The following is an 18,760-nucleotide window of genomic DNA, read 5'->3' as shown; positions in this document are numbered from 1 at the left end:
TTTAAGGACCACTAGAAACTTTTCCCATTAATTTTGTCACTAGAAAATAATAAATTATAAACCTCTTCAGAAAACTTTTATACTGTCAGTATGGATTTATTTACTAATAGGGTTTAGAAATATTTTGATACTGCTGTAAACAGCAATTCTAGTGTGCAGAAAGACTACAAAGTATGAAGTAATCACAAGTATGAGTTCTCATACAAGTCTATGCCCACCGAAAGACTCCTTAGTAATTATTCTTGCTATCACATAGAACACTAGTTCTCAAACTTTTAGTCTCAAAACACTTTATAATCTTAAAAACTGAGAATCCTAAAAAGCTTCTGTTTATGTGGGTTATATATATATTGGTATTTACCATATTAGAAACTAAAACAGAGAAATTCAGAAAACATTAATTCATTTAAAGAGAATAATAAACCTATTGCATGCTAATATATTTTTATGAAAATAAACTATATTTTCCAAAACAAAAAAAATTAGTGAGAAGGGCAGCACTGTTTGACATTTTTGCAAATCTCTTCAATGTCTGACTTAACAGAAGACAGCTGGATTCTTTTATCTGTTTCTGCATTCAATTTGTGGGTATCCTTCTTTGATGTTACACCAAAACTCGAGAAATGGTAGTTTCTTAAAGGTTAGTTGCAATGGGATCTGAAATCAATGAACTTTCCCTCCTCAGTTAACATCAAAATCCACTGATTTGTCTTGCACTTTGAAGGGATCTTTAACCCACGCGTGATTTCTTTAAACATCGTGCATTGATCATTTGGAAAATATTGGTTCACCGAGTTATGCAGATCTTCCAATTGAACATTTCATTGTACAATATATTTTAAAAATTACATTCATTAATATGACCGCCAATCTCATTGGAAAAGTCTTCAAGTACTGAGATGCTGCCAACCACATGAAAGCAGGTAAGTTTTCTGAAACTCCTATTCTCATTTGAAAGCTCAAATTTTGTCAAAGACAAGTGACCAGCTCATTTTCAAGAAAATGTCTGCCAAATATCTAAGTCTGAATAACCATAATTTCTCTGTCAGTCATTCTCTCAAGTAAGAATGGTTTTCTATTTTTAAAAGAGCAGCTAGTTTAGCTCACAATCAAACAATCACATAAGTGCTTTTCTTCAAGAAAGCTATCGTACATTGGTGGGCAGCAGAAGTACACTTCCTATTTCATCACAGAGTATTAAACACACAGATGTATCCTCAAGGGTGGAGATTTAATAAGGTAAGTAATTTTTACTGCTTCATCAAGAACATTCTTAACTAAAACTAGACTTTTTCTTTTTTTTCCTTTCTAGCTATGAGTGCATGGTGTTGAAGAATACAGTGACAACTAGGCCAGTTTGATGCCCCTGCCTTGATTTGGGCTAAGGATCCAACAATTTTACCAACCATTGCTTTTGCACCATCTGAGCAAATGTCCACACAGTGAAAATGACACATAATATCTTGGTATTATTATCCAAACTGTTTTGACCTCATTGACCCTCTAGAAAGGTTTCCATGACCCCAATGGTACATATACAATAAATTGAGAATTGCTGACGTAGAAGACCTGTCCATTTGCTATAAATTTACTATATAATTTAACTAAACTTACTAAAAAAAAAGATGAGGTATCAGTTTCCTAAAAGGCTGTTACTAACATGAGCATAAATATTAATGTCCAAACAATTTTCCAAATTTCACTTTTGCCCTGAAGCAATTTCCAGAAGACACATAAATTTCACTACAAAATAAGGAACAGATTAGATTGTCTTTTACCTAAAGTAGGCATCTCACAATCTTTATTCTCCTTAGTGTTCCTTTTAACATATTGTATCAACCAGCTGAAAATGTGAACGTCACAATGAACTGAAATGTCCACCTCTTCCCAGCGCTGGGCATCCACAGATAAATATTCAGCAAAGTACTTCATTTCTGATATCAAAAGATCTCGTGGGCAAACAAAATCTTCTTTCAAGTTTTTTGCTTCATCACATACATGGATCACCATGTTTGGCCTTCATAAAAAATGTTACACAGAAATGAAATATTAGAGTTTTAGAAGAGGACCCAAGAATATTGACATTTAGTGGAGGTAAGAGAACAAGATGTTTTTGAAGATTTTGACCACAAATCAGTTTTATAGGGTTTTGACATTAAGAATTTTTCAAAAGTGTCTTGCTAACTTGATCATATCTTAGCTTATGACTAATTTTAGTAAGCTACTGACTTAAGAAAAAAATATTGTTACTGAAGGACTAATAATTTACATGATTTAAAATTTGTTTTTCAAGTTATACATTAAATATAAAGTTTATAAAAATAATACCAATCCACAAAGAAAAATTAAATAATACATTCCAGTTCTTGTAAGGAACATTAAACAGCACTTTTACATGGTTATGAGTGTGGGAGGGAGATAATGATTAAATATTAAAATTTTCATACTTTAAAAAAAAGGAAAAACAGCTAAAACTATTAATCAAAAATCAAATTAAAATCAGCATGGCTTACTTAGTTATTTTTAACAGAAAGTTTGCTTCTAGGCATTCATTAAACATAAATTAATAAATGTAGTTAAAGGGATCCTTAAGACTACAATGTACTTATTTACATATCTTTAAAAATTTAAGAATAAGTTTAGATGATGCATCAGAAAATTTGCTTCAAAAATTATATACTTCTTGAATTTACTTTCTTTGAAAATTATATCACCTCAAAAAGAAACATGAGTGTGATCCATGTGTGCCTTCATGTCATTGCAAAAGAAGGAATAATAAATAGGAAGAGGCACACAGTCCTACAATATGAATTTATTGTGTATTTAATTAAACTTCATAATTTCTAATACAAAAAAAATTACAGTTGAAATAAAATTGGGCTACCAGAAAAGGGATTATAATCAACACTCTACAAAAGTCAAAAGAATTTAAATAACTTTTAACTAATTGTTCTTCCAAAAAAATGATGGTCGAAAGGTAAACAGGTAATAATTAATTTAATGACACATGAAGTTTCTGTGGCTTTTTGGATCACAATATGAAATATTGGATAATTTCTGTAAAAAAAATTATCTGGCAAACTTTTGTGCCACACAAACAAACCTATCAGTTAAAAGTCCGTATGGATAAACTAAAAATCACTGAACTATGCACTTTAAAAGGGTGAATTTTTAAAATTTGGTAAAATATACATCCCATAAAATTTACAAATTTAACCACTTTTAAGTGTACAGTTCAGTGGCATTAAGTACATTCATATTGTGCAATCATCACCATCATCCACCTCCAGAACCTTTTCAAAAGGGTAAATTTTATGGTATGTGAATTATATATTAATAAAGCTGTTATTAAAGAATCTGTCAAAATTAAAGGTGCACAAAGGAACTTTCAAGGATGATGAAAATGTTCTACATCTAGATTTGGGTGATGGTTATATGGTGTACCCATTTTTCAAAACTCAGCAAAATGAACATTTTATAACATGTGCAATTTATTGTATATGAGGTATACAAAACAATACAAAGCTATCAAAACTTGCAATATATTGAAAAACATTCTAATTTTTAAATGCTTCTATAATAAGTAATTATATTGAAATAGTTCTCATATACACATCCCGTTTCTTTAATAAAGTTGGAGAACTAACGGCATAGAGTTTTCTTCAAGTATTAAAATTTACTTTTCAAAGTTTTATGTTAATAGAGGTTATTTCTAATATTTACAAATATAAAAATGAATTTAAAAAAATGAACAACTAAGCCCAGACTAATAAATATTATGAGTAAGCCATATGTTTAGGTATTAAGCAATTGTTTATAGTTCAACACATTAACTAAGCTGATTCCAATGGTTTCAGCAGTAATGTGAAATTCCTAAGTTATGGTAACTGATGTATATATCCACCAACCATATATTTTATAATTTAAAGTTGATATTAATATTAAAATCTTATCTAGCAAACAACCAGCCTCCTACCCTTCAGATTCTTCAGTCTTTTCTCCACCTTTACGAGTAGTACAATTTTCACTTTCTGAAGCACAATTCCTTGTGGAAGCTATACTATGTCTTCCTTAAATACAGAAACAAACACATACAAAAAAAGGGGGGGGTTAGCGTTTCTAGCTGAGAATGGGTTTTTACTCATTGAATGGTAATAATGTATATGCATGGTTTCCAAGGCTAGTTAAAGATGGTACTTGACAGGTGGCATTTCCCCTTTATATTTCTAAAGGTAATGGACGAAACAGCACAAAAAAAAAAAAATCACAAATTGCTAATGTTACAATGAAGATTTCAAAAAATGCTGATGTGGTATGTACAAATAGAGCCAACAGCGTAGTTTTCTCTTCCAGAAGCAAATTTTTATATCAATAATCTGACTGCTGCTGCTGAGATGAAAATAACTCACTACACTCTGAGGATTTCTAAAAACAGTTATTATTTCCAATGTAACTGCAGAAAATATTTCTTCTACCCTGCCCCCGTATCACTTGAAGTTCTTGTTAACTGCAATAAAGAGGAGCTGCAAAAAAAAAGATTACACGAGAGATAAGCAAGATTCTCTCAATTAAAAAAAAAAAAGGTAAAAAATATGGGTCAAATTCCTCTAACATAAAGTAAAAGAATATTCACAGTAAACAATAAATAATATATGAAATAATTACACCAACAGACTGGACTAGGAAATTTTGATATAGTAAAGATTTTGTTTTGATAATAGTGCTTGACCTATATATTATCACTTAAATTTTTTTTTAAATATAGCAAAGACAATTATAATTTTTAAAATTCAGGAAGATAACAAATACTCATAGATTTTTCTATTAACTTTAGATTAACCATTAAACAAAGAAAGAAAAGTTGACTGGAATGTATAAAATTTTGCAGAATTATCATAAGAACAAGTATACTGCATTTTGTTTTAAAACCTTACCTGTTTTGGAAACTGCATCCTGACCAACTGGAGTCTCCTGAAAATCTCCCTGTGTGTGAAGAAGTGAGGATTTGATATATGTGGCTAAAGTTTCAACAGGACTTTCTCCAGCAGCCATTAGTGGATTATACTGATTGTCAACAGGTGAGCTTCCACTGCTCTTCAGTTCATCAAACCTTTTGGCACACTGTCATGATATAAAATGAAAGAAACGGAGATTTGGGGATTTTTTTAATAAAAAAAAGAAGATATTTTCTTGCCTTCTATTTGAAGATACTTTTCCATAATCTTTTTTTGTAAGTGAATATTAATCTTCTGGGTAACATCTAGAAATTGTACACAAAAACCTCAGACTTATTTTTTTCTCCTTTAAAATTCAGGATAGAATTTTTTAATATGCTGTTACGCAAAGGCATAATGTGTTTATGCTGTTGTAGAAAAATAAAGACTGCCTTTATTAACAATATTTCCTTTTGGTTTGTATCGATTATCAGTTGACAATATTAATAATTCAGTTAAAAACTTGGCTTTTGGGGGCCGAGCCCGTGGCGCACTCGGGAGAGTGCGGTGCTGGGAGCGCAGCGAAGCTCCCGCCATGAGTTCGGAACCTATACAGGAAAGGCCGGTGCACTCACTGGCTGAGTGCTGGTCACCAAAAAGACAAAAAGCAAAAAAAAAAAAAACAAAAAAACTTGGCTTTTGGGCCAGCCTGTGGCTCACTTGGGAGAGTGTGGTGCTGATAACACCAAGTCAAGGGTTAGGATCTCCTTACTGGTCATCTTAAAAAAAAAAAAAAAAACCCTTGGCTTTTATTTTTATATTAACTGAGTTTCCAACATAAATAAGACCAAATTCTAACCTTCACTGGAAAACAAACCAAAGAGTATCTGATTTGTGACACCATATTTTATTAAAACAATAAAGTCTTTGTTTTTACTGACAGTGAGGTTCACCTTGTGCAAAACATACTGTGGTAGCACTTTGTGGCCATACATTCGGGCATAGTTTGCTCTAGCAGAGTATTTCCGTTAGCCCATTAGATGGTCATGAAATCAGCTTCGAAGGTTCAGATTAGCAATTTTTTTAAAAAAAGAAATAGAATACAATAGATTAGAAAATATCAAGAGTTCATTAAGCATAGTAAGGCTAAGTACTCCTGCCTGAAAATGTTTCTATGTGTTTACTAGGTCACAATAGAAAATGCCTTCCTTATTGTGGATTTTTGTAAACAACATTGCTATAGCATCCATTTTTAAATCGCCATCAACATCAATGTGGATAACAAGTTACACATCAGACCAAGTACTCTGGGAGCTGTAAAAGGAGAAAAATATGTGTACATATTAAACAAATAATGTGAGAGTGCAGCCTTATAACACTGAGACCTGTATCAGTCAGCTGCCTACAAATAAATAAATAAATAAATAAATAAGTATATTGGTTATGACATCATTCATTTATTACACAAATATTTATCAAGTACCCATTTGATAGCAAGCATTACTTTAGGTAATGATTGTTTACATGGTTAGTATTACTAGAAAGAAATGTCTATCCAAGGTTTAGTCCTTTGAAAAGAGAAGTAACACTTTAATAAAAGGCATATAAAAGAGATGTAAATGTAGATTGAAATATTATTGCTTCCTCTCTTTTCCTAGGGGAAAAAAAAATTAATATTATTGCTATGGTTTGAATGTTTGTCCCCTCCAAAGCTCATGTTGAAGCTTAATCCCCAATGTGGCAGTGTTGAGAGGTGGGGCCCTCAGTAGGTGATTGGATCGTGAAGGCTCTGCCCATGTGAATGGACTAATCATTCATGGATTAATGGATTAATGGATTAATAGGTTATCATGACAGTGGAACTGTGACTTTACAATAAGATGAAGAGACGTGAGTTAGCAGTGTGAGCATGCTCAGCCCTCTTGCCATGTGATGCCCTGCACCACTTCAGGACTCTGCAGAAAGTCCCCACCAGTAAGAAGTACCTCACCAGATGTGCCCCCTGGACCTTGGACTTCCCAGCCTCCAGAACTGTAAGAAATAAATTTCATTTCTTTATAAATTACATACAGTTTTAGGTATTCTAAGGAACAGAAAGCTAAGACAATTATATAATCAACATCTCTTTAAACAAAATCTTAAAATTAAATAAAAATAACTAATAACAGAGAAAGTATTTTTGTATGAGCACTAAAAGAAGCAGTGATGAAAATCTGGGCAAAGAAAAAAACAAATGTTATAACATCATTAGAAAACGTACAAGTTCAGATGTACATGTATAGGATAAAAAATATAAATGGCTTAATTGAATCCATTTTCCTACAAAATGAGTTCATTCTTTGTAACACAGAGAAAGTGGTAGGTAGGCTTTTAAAAAAAGATTCTTCTGACATCTTTTAGGTAGTTTATAGCTGTACTGGAAACAGAATGTAGATTTATCTTGTTTAACAAAGCTTATAGCCATTTCTAATATTCAAATGAGAAATTTATGAATTCCAAATATTTGAAATACATGATTGCCTAAACAAAAAAGCATGTGAACTATAAATAATATAAACTATTTGAGTTTCCGAAAAATTAAGGGATATCTACATACAAAAGAATAAGGTTGGACCTCCTTCTTCACACCATATACAAACATTAAATCAAAGGCTAAAATGTAAAAGCTAAAACTACAAAACTCTGAGAAGAAAATATAGGTATAAATCTTTGTTACTATGGATTAGGTGATGGTTTCTTAGATATGACATTAAAAGCACAAGCAACAAAGAAAAATTAGATAAAGTAGACTTCATCAAAATTAAAAACTTTTGTTCTTCAAAGGACATCAAGAAAATGAAAAGACCACCCACAGAATGGGAGAAAATATTTGCAAATCATATATCTGACAAGAGATTTGTATCTAGAATATATTAAAAATCCTTACTACTCACTAATAAAAAGACAAACAACCCAAATAAAAAATGGGCAAAGAATTGGAATAGACATTTCTCTAGAAAAGATCTCTAAATGGCTAATCACAGCATCATTTGAAATCAGGAAAGGGCAAATCAAAAGCACAATGAAATACCACTTCACGCACTAGCATGGCTATAACCAAAGACAATAAAAGTGTTGGCAAGGATGTGGAGAAACTGGAAACCTCATACACTGCTTGTAGGAATGTAAAAGAGTGCACCCACTTTGGAAAAATTAGATACATTATTTTACCTAAGCTAAACACTTATCTAAAATATCTTAAATAATTAATCCTTATTCCACTTTCAAAATACCAACATGTTGACTTTGAAATGGAAAAAAAATTATAATCCAGGAGAGTAAGAGAATATTCAAAAAACTTTTAAAAAGTAACAGGATTTTTGTCCACAGATATTAAAACAATATTGAAAATATGTAAGTCAATATGAAAGTGTCAGTAGGATCAGATGAAGAGATCAATGGAATAGAATAGTAAGTCCAGAAATAGATTTGAAGAATTTCAAACCAGTAATGAAGAATGAAATATTCAGTAAATGTTGGGCAATTAACTAGTCATTAGAAAGAAGTTTAAACTCCAGATGGAGTCAAGATTTAAACGGAAAAAAGAAAAGTAATCAGGAGAATGCAGGAAAGTATGTACTATACATAACCTCGGGGTGAGAAGAATTTTCCAAGCATGACAACAAAGGCAGACATCAAAGTAAAAGATTCATAGATTTTTAACACAATTTTAAAAAATATTTGTATATAAGAGACTATCATTAACAAATAATATGCTGAAAAAAAATTGAGAAAAATAAGATCAAAGGTTAATATACTTAATACATAGAAAACTGTTATTAAACTAGTAACAAAACAAATTCACAAATGGATAAAGGACATGAAACAAAATATAAAACAGTCAACCTCTCCAAGATTTAAAGAAAAGTAAAACTACAATGAGAACACTCATTAAAATTTAAAAAATATATATATAAATAAGAATTCTGACAACATACACACACATAAATAATATTTGATATAGAAAGTTGATATAACAAGCACTTAGCTATGTTGCCTAGAGTATAACATGGATGGCCTTCTACTGGCCAATATGACAATATGTAACAAAAACTTAAAAATGCTTTTGCCCTCTGATCCAGCAATTCTGCTTCTGTGATTATCTCCTAAGGAAATGAGAATAAGATATTTGTTACAGTGGTATTTGTAGTAGTCAAAAATTGAAACCACTAGCCTAAATATCTAACAAAAGGAGCTGGTTCAATAAATTATGATATGGCTCAAATAAAAGAATAGCAGACTGCCATTAAATATTGTAAAAGTTTATTACTAGTACATAAAGTTGCTTATAACATTCTAAGTGAAAAAAAGCAAGTAGCAAAACAGTGCATTTGTTATATATCCACTTTAAGAATTCATACAGGTATTCAAAATAATCTGGAAGGACATATACAAGGTGTCAGCAGCTTGCTTTCGGTAGCGTTGGATTTATAATTCTGATTTTTTGGTTGTTTTCTTTTTGTGTATGTGTTCTTTAAGTACATGTTTTGTTTAGTAATAAAAATTATTTAAAATTAACACAACTTAAAAATAGTTTGATTCACATTTACTTGTGTTTTAGTTAAGAATTCCTAAACTGGGTGAATTTGAATATGCAGTGGATATTAGAAAATATAATGGAACTATGGAGAAGGGGACCAGACCCCCCTCCCACAACCAGGCACACTGCGCCAGCGCCTCAGGGTTCACCCAGGGACCCGAGTCATGGAAAAGGGGACCGGACCCCCCTCCCACAACCAGGCACACTGCGCCAATGCCTCAGGGTCCCAGGGACCTGAATCATGGTAAAGGGGACCGGACCACCCTCCCACAACCAGGCACACCACGCCAGCACCTTGGGGTCTGCCTAGTGACCTGGGACATGGAGAATGGGAATGGACCTCCCTCCCACAACCAGGCACACTGTGCCAGCACCTCAGGGCCCGCCCAGTGACCCAAGGCATGGAGCTAGGGACTGGACCCCCCTCCCACAACCAGGCACACTGTGCCAGAGCCTTGGGGCCCTCCCGGGGACCAGAGGCATGGAGAAGTGGATCAGACACACCCCACAACCTGGCACACTACCAGCGCCAAGGAGCATGCCAAAAACATCACCTCCATGTGGGTGGACCACCACAACCACCACAATAACCATGGCTGCCACGAAAGTGGCTAGACACCACAACCACCATGCAGATGGTCCACCAACCACTGGAGTGCATTGACACAAGGAGAGTCAGCAGCAGAGATAAAGAAGAGGATGTCTCTCTCCACAAAGCCCATTTCAGAGTGACAGAAGAAGCATCTGCTCTATGATAATATTGGGGGACCCGAGCACAACTCTCAGCATTGGACAGATCACCTAGGCAACAAATTAACAGAGTAACCATTATTCTTTCAGAAGGAGAGAAGAAATCTAGGGTAATTAGAGGAGAAAATGGGGAGGGAGAGGGGGATGGGGAGAGACTGGACAAGGGGCATAAAGAATAATTATGATTTGTAACAATATGTGTGCTAGTAATATTGATTTGATCAACATATCTCAATGTTGAACTCCCAAAATATGTATAATCAATTTTTATTCAATAAATAAAATAAATTAAAAAAAAAAAGAAAATATAATGGAACTACAAGTAAAAAATAAAAAAACAAAACAACAAAAAAAGAAAATATAATGGAACTATTGTTAATTTTCTTAGGTTGATAATGGTACTGTGATTATGTAATAATATCATTCTAAGGAGATGCATGTTGCAGTGTATAGAAATGAAGTGTTACGATATCTGAGACTTACTTTTATATGTCATAGAAAAAGTTATATAAAGAGATACAGCAAATACCTAGAACTGCTAAACCTATGTAAAGGACAGGAGTGTCATACTATTCTTTCAACTGTGTTTGAAAATATTCATAATAGAAAGTTGGAAAAATAGTTGAATTCACAGGTTTGTCCTGTTTTAAAACCTAACATGTAAAAATCCAAAGGGTAAAAAAGTATAGAGAGTGATAATATATGCTAAAAAATAAACTTCCTTATCATCTCATAAAGACCTATAATGCTCATATAATTGAGGGCAAGTAGTCTTCGTGGGTCCTGGTTTTCTGAGCTGTAAAAGAAGAGGGTGGGACTTGATTCATTCACTGATTCAACACATGTTTATTAAGTGTATGTGATAGGCCAGAAAGTGATAGATATGCTTAAAATCTAATGGGGACAATCACTAATGTCATTTCTACTTCTAAAACTCTAAGATGATTCACCCATTGTAGGATTCATTTTAACAGCAAAAATTCTGAGCTCAGTGTTTCTCAAACTAGCGTTCATGGGTGAACTATAGGAATCTGTGAGTTCTCTATAAGAATTTAAGTTTTAAGTTTTGATTCTAGGATAGCATTAATAAAATCATCTAGTTCATCAGGATGACAGAATATTTCAGTGCCTACTTGCTTTCCTGTTTACAATTAAATTGGTACCAAGAAACATTTTAGTTGCCCAAGGCTAATAAAAAAATGGTCAAAAGTAGGGAAGAGACTTGGTAGAGGAGATACATTAGCACCAAGTGAAGGCAAATAATGTCATGGTACGACATAAGACTTCATAGTAGGGTAAACAGAGAAAAATGGCAAAAGAATTGAAGCTTTGAAAGGCACATGGCAGTACCCAAAAGAATCTGTGCCACAACAGACTGCACAATATTTGTGTTATAATTAGCAATTTAATTTAAGCAAAATACTAGTAGTCATCATATTGTTTACAATACTAGTTTGGATGTGTTGGTTTTAATTTTCACTTGTGTCTATATCAATTTGGTTTACAGCTGTATAAAGTGTGTTTACACCTACTATTACTAGTGCATATTTAATTTATATCATAGTAAAAACAATTAAAGTCAATATTAGGAGCTTCCAAGTTGTTTCCTTTAAAAAGATCTGTTCATTACTTAAGTTTGAGAAACACAGCACTGGGGATTTAATCTGACTTGTAAAATTTTTATCCACCCATACAGAAATGTTACAGGGAACATTTCTATCACTTAAAATAAGATATTATTAGTTACTTTTCGGCTCTTGAAAACATCTAAGATGAAGCTGAATTTAATTATGCCAGATGGGTTAATATATAATTTATATAGTTTGCATCTAGTCAAATAATAAAGATAAGTACATATACTGTTTATACATGCATATGAATATGTAATACTCAAAGATTTTTTTCTCTCTTAGCTGTTGTTTCTCTAAATTGACCACTTTTTCTGATTTTTTTCAGGAGATCTTTGTGGGACTGTTATTTACCTCTTTGGGTGTTAATCCAGGCACCAGCCTTGCCACAGTTTCCCAGTTGATGGTTTCAGGGATTCCAATTAATGGATAAAGGATCATGTCCAACACCATTTGATTGTTATTATTCAGGAAATTGTTGTTTTCTGAACATCCACGACTCATCTTTTGGAACTATGAATAGGGAGGACAAACAGCTTAGTCTACATCTGAAATCCAAATGTTTTCAGAACTTTATATATAGATCAGTTATAGTTCATTCCTAAGAATTATCTGCTACCATGTAAAGGAAAAATACAACTGACCTAAAATGAATAAAGAATAATATACAGGCCAAATCTCTTCAAGTATAAAAGCATTTGAATATTATGGATTGATAGATGGATATATAGAAGAATGGACAGATGGCTAAGTATGTGATAAAAGGCATAGTAAATTATTAATGGTAGAATCTAAGTGGTGGGTATAAGGGTGTTAACTATAAAATTAGTTTTGACTCTGCTGTATGTTCAAAATTTTTCATAATAAAATGTTGAACAAAAAAGTTGAATACAATTTATCTTCCTAAAGAAAATCCTTTTGTATGCCTGATTTATACTCTGATTAGCAATTCATGGATGGTGGAATATAACTGTAAAAAACCCAAAACAAAGCTGGTTAGAAAGAATCATAATTTCATTCTATTCCTAAGCAATACTGCCTTTTTTTTATTCTGTCAGTAAATGTCCATGCTACAAACAATGAAGGCTGAGCATACTGAATTTTTGCTGATGTAATAAAATGAAACTTAATTTGTTAAATTTATATGTAATAAAATGAAGCTTAAATGAAAATTAATTTGACATTTTACGCTAAACATAATAATTGTTATTGTGTCATGTGATTATTAGTTAAAAGTGGTAGGGAGATTACAATTACAACAATTGTAATTACTATTATTTCTTTTGGTGGCTGGCTGATGTGGGTATCTGAATCCTTGACCTTGGTGTTACATCACCGCGCTCTAACCAACCAAGCTAACCAGCCAGCACCATTTTTACATGCTTGAAACAACTTCTCTTTGAAAAGTTCTTCTCTTCTTCCTTGTCTTCAAAAGCCATATGATAAATGGCCCGATAAGGTTTAATCCTTACACACGCGCGCACGCACGCACACACACACACTGACATCTACAAACAGCCACAGCACTCCATGCATACACATGCACTTGTGCAGAGTGGAGGCTTCCCACCTGGGTTCCCCAACCACCTTTTCTGCAATCACAACCTCTAGTTCAATCCAGGAGCCCTTGAATAACATATCCAGCACCCCTCATCTTAGCCAAGAGTGTCCAAGACTTTCAGGCAATAGGATCACCATGAAAAAAGGCCCTAGTTTGCTTTCCAAATGGATGTAGTCCAAACACTTAGTGAGCTCCAACTGTGTGCCACTCAAGAGAGACACAAAAATCTCTACTATAACCATGTCATATGGTCCCTGTCCTCGAGTTTACAGTCTGGTGATGGATAACAGCAAATAAACAGATAATTTCAATATCAATATCATTTTGGCCAAGAGCCACAGCAGAGGAGGGACACATAACAGCTGTTATTTACTGAGTATCTACTAAGAGCCTGGAACTGTGCTAAGTCTTTTACTTATTATTTCAATAAATTCTCACCACATCCCTATAAGATAGGTAATCTCCCCAATTTTACAAGAAGAGGAAACAGGTCCAGAGAAATTAACTAATTTGCACAAGGTCACAGACCTAGTAAGAGGCAGAGCAAGGATTCAAATACAGGTAAAACTGACTCTCAAATCCATGCTCTTCCCATTCAAGTAGTATAGTATGGGGGAGACAGCAGGTTGGGAATGGTTTAGGACAGGGAGGGACAAAGCCTAATACATCTTGAAATCAGTTATCTTTTAGTGAAACAATTTTGAAAGCTTTTGTTTGTGAGGTGGGGGAAGGAGAAAGCTATGGTATCAGAGAGAAAAAAACACTACCATTCAAACTTAAAACATTTTAGAAACCTTTTTGTATCAATGTATCTGAGACACTTCTTACTTTATTCAAACATTTACTGAGCCCTGCTATGTGCCAGGCAGTGCATCTGAAGTTGGAACATAAATTTAGAGAGGAAAATAATGACAAGAGTATGGCTGGTCATATCTATGATTTAATTGACATTAGACTCTGGATTGGGAACAAAATGTCCAAATAAAAGTAGCTCCTATGGAAAAATGTGGTCTATTTTAGGATAAGAAGAACAAAGCAAAGATCCGCCAACAGACCAGTACAGTGGACAAAGCGACACACACAGGATTCTGAAGCTCTGGTTCCAGCTTTAGCTCCATCACATGCTAGTCAAAGTAAGTCATCTAATCTTGATGAATTACAGCAAAAAAATTATGTGATGGTAATACTTCCGACAGCGTGGAGGGAATGAAAGGGATTATTTTCTGAAAGCACCTTGAACACAATAAAAGCACTTCACAAATAAGATGCAGCATAAAATAATAGTACTTTCTAGGATTGCACTGAGGATTATGTGAGATACTTAAAACACAGAACAGAGGCTGGAATGTAGTAAACTTTCAATAAATGTTAACTATGATTAGTACTACATAATTGTTTACATAAGGCAGTGGTATAGGACATCAGGTGGTCGATATCATAAAGTTACCCTACATGTGTTTGCATAAACATTAAAAAGAAACAAAGAAAGAAAAACATTGAGCACTCTAAAATCATAGCTTCCTATCAACCAGAGATGTACCTTATTGAAGGACCACGGTAGTGTAGTGGTTAAGACTGCAGACTCTGGAGCCAGACTGTCCAAGTTTGCATCCTGATTCTACCACTTAAGGTATTATCTCGTTCAGATTAATCTCTGTGCCTCAATTTCTTCATCTATAAAACAAAAATAATATTAGCTAGCTCACATTCTTTTGAGGATATATAGAAAGTACTACCTGGCTCACAGTGAAGACTAATGTTTGTAGTAGTAGCATTATCATTACAGAGATCCTTGGATTAAACGGATTCAATATAATGTGACAAATAAAAGGAGAGACAGTAACATTCCAATTAAGTATGCTGTCAACAAAATGAGGAGAAAGAGTCAACTATAGATACTTACCTAGCTTTATCATTTCTAGCAGGGCAACCTGGGGCTCCAATTGTCTCAGCTATAATATAAGGAAAATGATACTTACCTTATGGGTTATTATAAGTCTTAAATACCAGGGTACTTCAAAAAGTACATGGAAAAATAGAATTAAAAGAGAATATGAATCTTTCCGTGAATTTTTTGAAGTACCCTTGCGATACGCTATATAAAGCACCCAGCATACTGTTTGGCATACAAAAGGTGCCCAATCAATAATTTATTACTACTATTTTTATCTTTCCTACTTTGGCCATTACTGGCACAAAAATTTTCCAAGAATTAGTTTAATAACTGTAAAGTACTGCCTTACAAAGTAGATTTTATGGAACCTCATTCTTTTTGAAAGAATTGGTCATCACAAAGTCTGGTGAAAAAACTTAGTGAATCCAAAAATTATGTCCTTTCACATATCCCTGGCTGAGTTTGAGGAAATTCTTGTGAAAGCGGGCTTGGGAAAGGTCTTAGAAGTACACTGGAAGGGCCCTGAGGAATTTCTGGTCATTTTTTTCTTTAACACATTGGACCACAGTATCTCTCATGGGCTGGGTCTTCTTTGATTTCCAAGAAGAGTGACCAGCAAAAATGTTTGCTGAATTAATGAGAAAGTCACAAAACCTTAAGCGAGACTGGGATCCACAACTCATTTAAATATTTAAATATCTACATTGTGCAAAGATAAATGGGGATCATGTTCTGCTAAATAATTTAGTTTTGAAGCTACGTTCTTGAAGAACCTGGTTTCTCACTAGCGAACGAAGCATTGCTCTCTACATGTTTGTGTACACGCATCCCCCTCTTACCATAATTTGGGAGGCATGTTAGGGCATGTGAAGTGTTTTGTTATGCTTTGTTTGGGTCTCACTAGAAAACAGCCTAAAATGGAATTCAGAGTAAGGACCCTGGGTGTTGTTTATTCTTTACCTCCAAAAAGGTTCATTAAAAATTTCAAAAACACTGTGCACGTCAAGCACTTAAAAAGGTTATATTTATATTTTAAATACGATACTCATTTATGCTATACATATTTAAGAAAAAACATCTAGATGTGAAAAGGAAATTTTCTGTTGACATTTTCTTCACACAAGTGAGCAAAAGAAGATTACCCAATATTAATTCTAGTTAAATAAATGTTCAAGAAAGCATCCTTTAGGGTCTGAATTTAAGTATGAAAGACAAAACACGGATGAATAATCCTTACTAAAACGAATAATCTAGAAATAGCTGTCACAGTGCACCTCATTCTAAGAAGTGTAAATTTATTAGAAACTGTGACAATAAGAAAGTTCAAAGCTCAAATTACCCTACTGATTAATTTGCTCCCATTCATGATAAAATACCAACATTTAAAAAAAGTTTAAGGTAAAACATGTTATTTACCAAAAGCAAAAATTCTATTTGTTTTATAGATTACATTTTTTAAGAACACACTTCATGTCTCCTCCCCCATTCCCATATCTTGGTTTATGTATACGTATTAGTAAGACTGATCTAGTCACTCCCACACCAGATAGAAGTGCATGACAGGCATCTTTTTTTTTTTTTTTTTCCTTTTTCTTTTTTCAAATAGAAAAGTCTCTTGTACACAGAGACTTTTTTCCTAGGCAGAGGCAAGATGGGAAGGAGGGGGGTTGTCACTGGAGCAGTCAAAGGCCTTTGGCATAACAGAGGGGGGCGATAACACTGAGTCATCCTGGACCGGGGAGAAGCCTTGTGCTCATCGTAGGCAGATGGCTTTGATCGTGAAGGAGAAAGCAAAACGACATCCCGAACCCAGGGGAAGAGTAGATCAAAAGCCCTTCAAACTGGGGCTCAGAGGCTCAATGCGCGGCGCGTCCTCAGGGCACCCCAAGACCTCAGCGCCGCCCCCCCTTGCCTCCCGTAGGCGCAGAAACTCTCGGGGCGCAGAGCGGGAGAGGGGCGGACAAAGGCACCGGGCAGGGGGCGAGTCGGGGGCAGGTGCGGGGCAGAGTCCGGGGCTCCCTCAGCTGGTGCGCGGGCGGGACCAGCTGTGGACATGTGGAGCTGCCGGGTTGTGGGAGCGGGGCCGGCGGCTGCGCGGGCGCGGCGGGCTGCGGGGTGTGCGTGGGGGCGTTTGAGCTAGCGGGACACCCGCCCGGCCCGCGCCGCAGGGGCTGGGGGGCCGCGGCGGCACAGGCTGGCTGCAGGCGGTACCGCCCCTCGCCGCACTTCCCGTCCCCCGGCGGGGACCCGCGCCCCCTCAGCGTCTCGCTCACCTCCACAGGGCCGCGGCGACCCTCGCTGCGCCTCTGTCACCTGCAGCGGCCGGCACCGTCCGCACTCACGCCAGGAAGCTCCCACGACCCAGCCCACAACCCCGGCCGCGGCGTCCTCACTCTCCGCCCCGCCTGCTCACAGGCGGTGGCCGGGAACCAGCGCCGAGGGGCGGGGGAGCGCCGACCCGACGCAGCCCGACCAATCCTGGACCAGCGCCACAGCGGTGGAGCCAATGAGCGAAGAGCTCCTGCCGGGCGGGAGGGAGCCGCCGGGCCGCTGCGGCAGGCGGCCTCCTTGCCTTGCCTTGCCTGGCCTGGCCTTGCCTGCGCCTTTCCTTCCCCCTCTGGCGTTCACTCCCCGGCTTGTCGCAGTGCAGCTTCCCCACCCTCCCAGCGTCTTGTCTCTTAGCAACCAGATCTTAGGTGACCAATGCTGAGTCCAGAAGAAAGGGAGATATGGGAGATAAAATAACTCGTATTAAGAGAATGGATGAAATGGTTCGCGGTGCAGGTCATTTTGGTGTATCTGCTTAGGATGAACGGGAAAACTGTAAGATCTGAGAGACACCAAAAGTATCTTGAGTGAAGCAATGTCTTCACCAGGAGGCAGCTCTTAGAAAAATGTAAATAGCTCTGGATTACAAATTCGGTTTTCATATATTAACAATTCCCACTAATGGGAATTTAGTAAAATACATAAGGCTCAATATTGTAAGGTAAATGCCTCATGTCAGTATCTCTAATTTGCACTTGGAATGTTTCTATTCTGAAAAGGAAATTGTTAGGATCAGAAAGGACAGAAAAAGTAAGGCCTTATCCAAATGAATAATTACTATGATGAGATCTGATGATTAAGTAGAGATTAAATGGCTTACTGTACAGAATGTCAGGGTTTTCTCCATTGTATCTATTGTGACTTTCTGCACAGCAGAAAAATCTTTTACTATTTTTGTTCTACAAAGGCACTAAAGTTAGGCAAGTTTTGTACCACGATGATACTAGGTTTTGGGTAAATTTTTAGAGAGAATCTACCTGTACTTCCACCCCTTTTCCTTTCACATAGGCTGGTACTCAATCGTGATGGTGGTGAGCCATCTTTAACCATAACGACCAGAACAACCCATAAGGGATTGGAGGGCAA

At 35.7% G+C, this 18,760-nt stretch overlaps 1 protein-coding gene across 1 annotated transcript in view; it reads right to left on the bottom strand.

The window, feature by feature from the left end:
* The window catches only part of SANBR (SANT and BTB domain regulator of CSR), a 57,697-nt gene extending 39,964 nt beyond the window's left edge, over positions 1-17,733 (bottom strand). Inside the window, exons 1-6 of the mRNA XM_063078568.1 lie at positions 17,620-17,733; positions 14,993-15,126; positions 12,246-12,404; positions 4,935-5,121; positions 3,977-4,070; positions 1,779-2,017 (exon numbers count right to left, since the gene is read on the bottom strand). Coding sequence (XP_062934638.1) covers positions 1,779-2,017; positions 3,977-4,070; positions 4,935-5,121; positions 12,246-12,395 — 670 coding nt within the window. The 5' untranslated portion in view covers positions 12,396-12,404; positions 14,993-15,126; positions 17,620-17,733. The remainder of the gene's footprint in view (positions 1-1,778; positions 2,018-3,976; positions 4,071-4,934; positions 5,122-12,245; positions 12,405-14,992; positions 15,127-17,619) is intronic.
* Between the last annotated feature and the right edge of the window lie 1,027 nt (positions 17,734-18,760).

This window comes from Cynocephalus volans, chromosome 14 (assembly GCF_027409185.1).
Source record: "Cynocephalus volans isolate mCynVol1 chromosome 14, mCynVol1.pri, whole genome shotgun sequence".
Taxonomy (NCBI): domain Eukaryota; kingdom Metazoa; phylum Chordata; class Mammalia; order Dermoptera; family Cynocephalidae; genus Cynocephalus; species Cynocephalus volans.
This window is presented reverse-complemented; position numbering and strand designations above follow the sequence as displayed.